Here is a 9,324-nt window from a genome sequence, read left to right as displayed (position 1 = left end):
GAACAATAGCTCATTGATTTCAACCAACTACTGGGTCTATACTGAGCAGAAAGCCTTTTCCATTCATTCACATCCACCAAGTATGGCAGGCGATATAGTTATATGTAATGAACACCATGGGAGACAGAGAGCTGGTTTCAAACGCAGGGCGCAGCAGGTGCTTATTGTAAAGGACCACAGGAGCAGGCAGGTAGCTGGGTCCAGGGGCAGGCAGAAGGTCATACAGGGAAAAGGCTAGTAACGTCATCCGGGAGATCAGGCAATAGGTTGATAACAGGAAACCTGACAGGCTAAAGTACAGGCAGGGAATAGGCAAAAGGCATCGTTAGTGAGGAAGGCAAAAACTATCATACACGGGAAGAGTAAATTGCGGGAAAACCAGAGCTCTGAATAGAAGTGTGTCACAAAACAAACAATACCTCACAATGATGCTGACATACAGGTGTGTGAACAGGTGATCAGAACTCAGGTGACTGGGATCTGGAGAGTGAGCTGTGTTCAGGGGATCTACGTGTTTGAGAGTGTGAGTTGGAAACATACATTACGCTATACTGAGTTACTGCATAGATACGTCTTCTACGCAGTGCAAATGACGTAGCCTATCAGCTTCACAGGCTTGATTACAAGTGTTCTAGTGTAGCCAAAGTTGTTCTGATTGGTTTATTTGGAAAATAAAGTCACTGTTCTTTTGCCTACTGTGGCCAACACTCTTTGCTCACAACTCTGTGTATGCCTCTGGGGCAAACATAAGCTGAATGTTGTACTAAAGGTGTAAACTTCAAAATGTTTAAAACAGAAATCCTATGTATCCAGTAGCCTAGCTAGTCTACAGTCTCCCCTGGGTCTCAGTGGGGTTTCAGCACCACGGACAGCGGCAGGCTGTTTGAAGTTGGACCATTATTAGCTTATTCACTCTGGAAATGATTTATCTACACTCGGGGTTGAATGAAGGCCAGCGCCCACACAGATAGGCATCTGTGGTCATTGAGAGACCAGAGAAAGATGCGTTCCGTTTTACTCAGAGAAAAATAACCGTTTCTATCTGTGATCCCAGCCCATCTGTCAGCCTGTCGGTTTACCGGCGGCTCTAATGGTTATGAATAAGAAGCGAGTCACAGCTGATGCTCTGCACCGGCATATTCTCACTCGGGACAGAAAATAAAACACACGTTTTATTCGACTAACTCTCTCTCTCCTACTCACGCTCCTTCATCTGCTCTCGCAGGGGGCTTGTTTAGCCATGCGTTTTAATGGGTGTAAGGAGATGGATGGCTCTGTGGCGGGAAAAACGGCGCAGGGCAGGAGTAAGGGTTAGATCCCATTGGTGCGTGCAAGTAACACGCACATACAGGGAGAGAGTGAGAGAAAGAGGGAGGAGAGACAGCGCGCGCTTTGAGTTGGAATTAATTCCCGCACACAACTCACGTACGGGGTAGCCTATGCGGTAGCCTACGTGCTTAGGCACAATTATCAGGCTATAGAAACCCCAAAAGAGTGTTTAAAAATAATGGCCTCTGTCACTGGTGAAGGGACACTGTCCATAAAAGCACCCGAATCGCCTTCACGCACACGCCACAGTCCCGCCGCATCGCGTTTAACGATTATAGCCATCTCCGCTGTCTAAACCAGACGAATCCTTATCAAAGGAGCTGTTTGATTTACCGTAATAGCGAGTTAAAGAAGAGAGGTTGGGAAAACAGATATTGAAGAAGGGGCGGGTGGAGAGTGTGTGAGAGTGTGTGTGTGTGAGAGAGAGAGAGAGAGAGAGAGAGAGAGAGAGAGAGAGAGAGAGAGAGAGAGAGAGAGAGAGAGAGAGAGAGAGAGAGAGAGAGAGAGAGGGCGCGCATGTCCAATCCTTCCATGCAGGCTGTAGACGCTCTTCACCACTGGCGAGTTTTTCCTCCTTCCCTCCCTCTCTCTTCCACCCATCTTGCATGTGCTACGTTTACCGAGCCTGACAGATCTCTCTCCAGCGGCATCGGACACTGCGGGGGGAACAAGCCCACTATGGATTGCTAAAACTCGGGCTTCTTCTTCTCTTTTCCTTCCTTCTCCCTCGCCTTGTGTCCTCCTCCTCTATGTATCTCCACAGTTGTTAAGGGACGGAAAATGAGGATTATTTACCCGCACTTTCTCGGGGTGTTTTCCGCCCTATGGGGACTGGCGACTGGGGCTTTCCCCAGCAGCGTTCAGATAGGTGAGTAGGATAAAGACCTTTAACAATGTACACTGCGTCTGGAACAGAGCTCTGTTATAACCGAGGTTTTAAGGCAAATTTTAAATGCTTTTCCTCCCCAATCGTGTGTATTTATCTAAGTGGATTTGCAATGCCGTTATTTATGTTCATTATGTAGAGGGAAAACCTTGTATGTATCTCGGCTGATGTGACTCAGATGATTATTCATAATTGTGGTAATTGTTTTCCCGCGGTGAGAACGGAAAGCTAAATGTCTTCCTGTCTCTCTCTCTCTCTCTCTCTCTCTCTCTCTCTCTCTCTCTCTCTCTCTCTCTCTCTCTCTCTCTCTCTCTCTCTCTCTCTCTCTCTCTCTCTCTCTCACTCTCTCACTCTCCCTCTCTCCCTCTCTCTCTCACTCTCACTCTCACTCTCACTCTCACTCTCACTCTCACTCTCTCTCACTCTCTCTCTCTCGCTTTCTTCCGTTTTGTCTCTGTCTCGCTCTTCCCTGCTTTCGCGTTATTTGTAGTTTAAAACGGGCATCCTGCGCTCATTAATGTTTTAGCGCGCAATGTTCCGTATGGTGCTGTTCTGAGTCAGATCGCCACTGCAGCATCCTCCCGTGCAATACATAGCCGGATAACCCTATCTACCCGATCCGAGTCCGAGCCCTTCAGCACAGGCTAGTCCCGGATCAAAGTTTCTATTAAATTAAACATGATCCACTGCCCTTCGTCAGTTATATACCCCATCCTATAACAGTCATACACACACACACACACACACACACACACACACACACACACACACACACACACACACACACACACACACACACACACACACACACACACACACACACACACACACACACACACACACACACACACACACACACACACACACACATACACACGCACACACACGCATACACACGCACACACACACACACACACACACACACACACACACACACACACACACACACACACACACACACACACACACACACACACACACACACACACACACACACACACACACACACACACACACACACACACACACACACACACACACACACACAGTGCTCTGTTCTAGAGGTGTATGTTAATGTATGCTCTGCATCACTCCTTGTGGGGTGCAGGAGGAGAGGCACTGTAATGAGACTGGCCTCTGACTCTGTCTCGCTCTTATCACTTAGCTGACGATAAAGTTCTTATGCTTATATGGTCTGCTGGATATGCACGCACGCACGCACGCACGCACGCACGCACGCACGCACGCACGCACGCACGCACGCACGCACACACACACACACACACACACACACACACACACACACACACACACACACACACACACACACACACACACACACACACACACACACACACACACACACACACACACACACACACACACACCACAGCCAATGCCCAGCCCAGGACAGCACGCAGTATGACTGTTCACTTGAGAATGCATTTGCATATCGCTTCAATGCACGTAAGAAAGTGCAGAGGAAAGAGGAAAGATCAGTGATCGTGAGTTGCATTCAGGCTTCAGTCATACCTTGAGCAGTGTAGACTCTATGCTTGGGGTGTGAATTCTATTTCACTATTGTTGGATGTCTGTGAATGATATGTCAGTTGAGGTGATGTTTGGGATGTCTGTGAATGACATGTCAGTTGAGGTGATGTTTGGGATGTCTGTAAATGACATGTCAGTTGAGGTGATGTTTGGGATGTCTGTAAATGACATGTCAGTTGAGGTGATGTTTGGGATGTCTGTAAATGACATGTCAGTTGAGGCGATGTTTGGGATGTCTGTGAATGACATGTCAGTTGAGGCGATGTTTGGGATGTCTGTGAATGACCTACCATTTGAGGTGAATGTAATGGGTGCGTGCTGGTGGCAGGGAAGTCAGGCACAGGACTTGGTATAAATGGAGCAGTTTAATAAATGCTAAAAAACTCCAAAAACCAATATATACAAAAATAACATAAAAGGGTAGAAAACCCGTCGCACACCAGAACATGACTATCCCAATAACATACAACAAACAATCACCGACAAAGACATGAGGGGAGACAGACGGTTAAATACACAACATGTAATTGATGGGATTGAAACCATGTGTGATGGAAGACAAGACAAAACCAATGGAAAATGAAAAATGAATCAGCGATGGCTGGAAAGTTGGTGACGTCGACCGCCGAACATCGCCCGATCAAGGAGAGGGACCAACTTCGGCGGAAGTCGTGACAGTGAATGACATGTAATTTTAGGTGATGTTTGACCTGTTTGTGAATTACATGTAATTTTTGGTGATGTTTGACCTGTTTGTGAATGACATGTAATTTTTGGTGATGTTTGACCTGTTTGTGAATGACATGTAATTTTTGGTGATGTTTGACCTGTTTGTGAATGACATGTAATTTTAGGTGATGTTTGACCTGTTTGTGAATGACATGTAATTTTTGGTGATGTTTGACCTGTTTGTGAATGACATGGAATTTTTGGTGATGTTTGACCTGTTTGTGAATGACATGTAATTTTTGGTGATGTTTGACATGTTTGTGATTGACATGTAATTTGAGGTGATGTTTGGAATGCCCTTGTGATTAGAGTGTCCGCTCTAATATTGGAAGGTTGTGATTTCAATCCCTGGTCGAGTCATAACAACGACTGTAAAAATCTGACTTGATGCATCTCTGCTTGGCACTCAGCGTTAAGAAGATAGATTGGGGGCAAGATCCTGCAATAGTCTAGCGTCCTATCCAGGGGGTGTACTTTTACACCAAGCAGACTCGTGCTACAAAAACAGGAGATAGGCTCCTGTGTTCTGGCTCACACAAGCTAAAACTATTTACTTACTGGCATGCCATTTGAGGTGATGTTTGGGATGTTTGTGAATGGCATGCCATTTGAGGTGATCATTTGGATGTTTGTGAATGACATGCCAATTGGAAGTGGTTGCCCTCCTGCCTTGCCTTCTCCCTTCCTCCCTCCTCCCCTGTCATAATTTTCCCGCTCCCTCTCATCCTCCCCTCCACTCTCCCTCTGTTCATCTGCCACCTTACTTTCTGATGTATCTCTCTCTCTCTCTCTCTCTCTCTCTCGCTCTCTCTCTCTCTCTCTCTTTCTCTCTCTCTCTCTCTCTCTCTCTCTCTCTCTCTCTCTCTCTCTTTCTCTCTCTCTCTCTCTCTCTCTCTCTCTCTCTCTCTCTCTCTCTCTCTCTCTCTCTCTCTCTCTCTCTCTCTCTCTCTCTCTCTCTCTCTCTCTCTCTCTCTCTCTCTCTCTCTCTCTCTCTCTCTCTCTCTCTCTCTCTCTCTCTCTCTCTCTCTCTCTCTCTCTCTCTCTCTCTCTCTCTCTCTCTCTCTCGCTCTCTCTCTCTCTCTCTCTCTGTCTCTATTTCCCTCTGTCTTTCTCTTCCTCTGTCTCTCTCTCTTTCTCTCTCTGTCTTTCTCTTCCTCTGTCTCTCTCTGTCTCTATTTCCCTCTGTCTTTCACTTCCTCTGTCTCTCTCTCTTTCTCTCTCTGTCTTTCTCTTCCTCTGTCTCTCTCTGTCTCTATTTCCCTCTGTCTTTCTCTTCCTCTGTCTCTCTCTGTCTCTATTTCCCTCTGTCTTTCACTTCCTCTGTCTCTCTCTCTGTCTCTATTTCTCTCTGTCTCTCTCCCTCTGTCAATTCATTTTAATTTACCCTCCCCCCTCTCTCTCCCCATCTCTCTCTCTCTATCTGTCTCCCTCTCTCTACTCCCTCTGTCTTACTCTCTCCATCTGTCTCCCTCTCTCTACTCCCTCTGTCTTACTCTCTCCATCTGTCTCCCTCTCTCTACTCCCTCTGTCTTACTCTCTCCATCTGTCTCCCTCTCTCTACTCCCTCTGTCTTACTCTCTCCATCTGTCTTACTCTCTCTACTCCCTCTGTCTTACTCTCTCCATCTGTCTCCCTCTCTCTACTCCCTCTGTCTTACTCTCTCCATCTGTCTTACTCTCTCTACTCCCTCTGTCTTACTCTCTCCATCTGTCTTACTCTCTCCTGCTCTCTACAGATTTCAGAATACCCCCCCCCCTCTCAGCCATATCTCCCCCATTTTCTACCTTATCTTTCTCTCCACTCTCTCCCATATATCCCACTCTCTCCCATATATCCCACTCTCCCCCATATATCCCACTCTCCCCCATATATCCCACTCTCCCCCATATATTCCACTCTCCCCATATATCCCACTCTCCCCCATATATCCCACTCTCCCCCATATTTCCCACTCTCCCCCATATATCCCACTCTCCCCCATATATCCCACTCTCCCCCATATATTCCACTCTCCCCCATATATCCCACTCTCCCCATATATCCCACTCTCCCCCATATATCCCACTCTCCCCCATATATCCCACTCTCCCCCATATATCCCACTCGCCCCCATATATCCAACTCTCCCCCATATATTCCACTCTCCCCCATATATCCCACTCTCCCCCATATATCCCACTCTCCCCCATATATTCCACTCTCCCCATATATTCCACTCTCCCCCATATATCCCACTCTCCCCCATATATCCCACTCTCCCCCATATATCCCACTCTCCCCCATATATCCCACTCTCCCCCATATATCCCCTCTCCCCCATATATCCCACTCTCCCCCATATATCCCACCAATGCAGGGTTTCTCAAACTCGGTACTGGGTGCACATTTTTTTCTCTCTCTTTCCTAGCACTATACAACTTATTCAAATAATCAAAGCTTGATTGTTAGTTGGGTATTTGAATGTAGTGTAGTGCTAGGGCACAAACCAAAACGGCCCAGGACCGAGTTCGAGACACCCTGTGCCAATGAAGCACAGTTAAAATCCAACTCTCTTTTTCTCCTCATCTAGGTGGTCTGTTTATCAGGAACACGGATCAAGAGTACACAGCATTTCGATTGGCTATCTTCCTGCACAACACCAGCCCCAATGCCACAGAGGCTCCTTTCAACCTGGTACCCCATGTTGACAACATCGAGACAGCTAACAGCTTCGCCGTCACAAATGCCTGTGAGTACTACCAGATAAGAGTTTGTGTATGTGTGCACGTGTGCACTCAAACCTTGTACCACACACATAGAGAAAGTCTCAAATGCCTGTGAGGTGTATATGTGGCTATCATTCACTATTGGAAGAGGGGAAAGGGGTTGCTGTGTCAGCTTAGCTTGAGAACATGACTGATCTATGTCTACATTGAAATGAGGGAGGTCTATGTGATGACCAAATCCCTCAGGAAGTACATCTGCACTGTCAACCTAATGGAATCCCCATGGATCTCATCTTGGTAAATGGAGTTTAATAGAACCATTGGAACAGTTGGATTCCATGTGGATTACCTGGTCTTTCTTATGAGATAATATCTGTCTAAACCTTCTTTCAATCGTCCCAGAGTTGTGTGTCATATTGAGGCCCAATAACTTGTTTTCTACGGTTGAGCCAGGCCAATTTCCACTGTGTGGAATTTGGCCCGAGGACTAAAGCTCTGTGGTTAATTTGGAAAATTGAATCAAGACTAACAGAGGGAAATGAAAAGACACTATCATTTACTGGCTTGCCTGGAGATGGAATAGAATATATTATCAGAAAAGGCAACAGGGGAAGGAAATGAAGTGTGGTCGTGTGTTGGTGTATGTTTTGAATTAAGGATGCAGCTGCTGTCTTATCAAGACCAAATTTGGCAAAGTCATCCTCAACTACTCTCTCTCGCTAGCTCTTACTGCTACTGCTGAGGGCAGCTTTGTTATTTAAATATGAAAAACTGTTGGTGACTTCCCTCTGACTGTAGAAGGCTGTGACTGGGCCAGCCTGATCACTGGAAATATACTTTGATTTTGGACGTTTCAAAAGGTCCTGAGAACATCGATATATGCCTTTGTCAGCGCTCACAAAAATAGTTTAAAAAAGATTGCCAAGCACTGGACACAAACTGGTGATGCTTGGAGACAGAGCTGCTTAGACCACAGCTCCATCACAGTTCACAATGATACCTGATGGTAATAGCGCATAAGTGTTCATTATTTAGCTTTAAGCCTTCCCCAAAACATAGCCCTGACCTTAACCACTTGGAAATAATACCTACATGTAACTATTGATTGTTGAAACAAATGCACACAATTACATAAAGGGATAATATTTTGAATGATACAGTGCCTTCAGAAAGTATTCATACCCCTTGACTTATTCCACATTTAGTTATGTTTTTTCTCACCCATCTACACACAATTCCTCATAATGACGAAGTGAAAACATGTTTTTAGAAATGTTTGCAAATGTATTGAAAATGGAATATCTCATTTACATATTTACATATTCACACCCATGAGTCAACACATGTTAGAATCACCTTTGGTGGTGATGACAACTGTGAGTCTTTCTCAGTAAGTCTCTAACAGCTTTGCACTCCTAGATTGTACAATGTTGGCCCATTACTATTTTTTTCCTTTTCAAGCTCTGTCAAATTGGTTGTTCATCATTGATAGTCAACCATTTTTAGGTCTTGCCACAGATTTTTTCAAGTAGATTTATGTCAAAACTGTTACAGTTTTAAATCTACTTGAAAAAAATCTGTGGCAAGACCTAAAAATGGTTGACTATCAATGATGAACAACCAATTTGACAGAGCTTGAAGAAGTAAAAAATAGTAACGGGCCACTCAGAATCATTCACTCTCTTATTTGTAAGTAACTCCAATGTAGATTTGGCCTTGTATTTTAGGTTATTTTCCTGCTGAAAGGTGTATTCATCTCCCAGTGTCTGGTGGAAAGCAGACTGAACCAGAATTTCCATGTGGTGTATTGGATTTGCCCCAAATATAACACTTTGTATTCAGGACAAAAAGTGAATTCCTTTGCCACATTTTTTGCAGTATTGCTTTAGTGCCTTGTTGCAAACAGGATGCATGTTTTGGAATATTTGTTCTCCTATCACAGCCATTAAACTTTGTAACTGTTTTAAAGTCACCATTTTTATCATGGTGAAATCCCTGAGTGGTTCCCTTCTTCTTCGGCAACTGAGTTAGGAAGGACTCCCCTTATCTTTGTAGTGAATGGGTGTATTGATACACCATCCAAAATATAACTAATAACTTCATAATGCTCTAAAATATGTTCAA

At 45.1% G+C, this 9,324-nt stretch overlaps 1 protein-coding gene across 3 annotated transcripts in view; it reads left to right on the top strand.

The window, feature by feature from the left end:
- The first annotated feature begins 1,854 nt into the window (after window positions 1-1,854).
- Window positions 1,855-9,324, top strand: part of gria4a (glutamate receptor, ionotropic, AMPA 4a) — a 182,235-nt gene continuing 174,765 nt past the window's right edge. For 2 of the 3 annotated variants that reach the window (XM_046316517.1, XM_046316516.1), the window contains exons 1-2: window positions 1,855-2,197; window positions 7,065-7,223. In XM_046316517.1, the coding sequence (XP_046172473.1) occupies window positions 2,110-2,197; window positions 7,065-7,223 (247 nt within the window). In that variant the 5' untranslated portion in view covers window positions 1,855-2,109. The remainder of the gene's footprint in view (window positions 2,198-7,064; window positions 7,224-9,324) is intronic. The other variant, XM_046316515.1, reaches the window with a different exon arrangement.

Source organism: Oncorhynchus gorbuscha, linkage group LG19 (genome assembly GCF_021184085.1).
Source record: "Oncorhynchus gorbuscha isolate QuinsamMale2020 ecotype Even-year linkage group LG19, OgorEven_v1.0, whole genome shotgun sequence".
Taxonomy (NCBI): domain Eukaryota; kingdom Metazoa; phylum Chordata; class Actinopteri; order Salmoniformes; family Salmonidae; genus Oncorhynchus; species Oncorhynchus gorbuscha.
The sequence above is the reverse complement of the archived record's forward strand: the minus strand, read 5'-3'. Positions and strand labels throughout refer to the sequence as shown.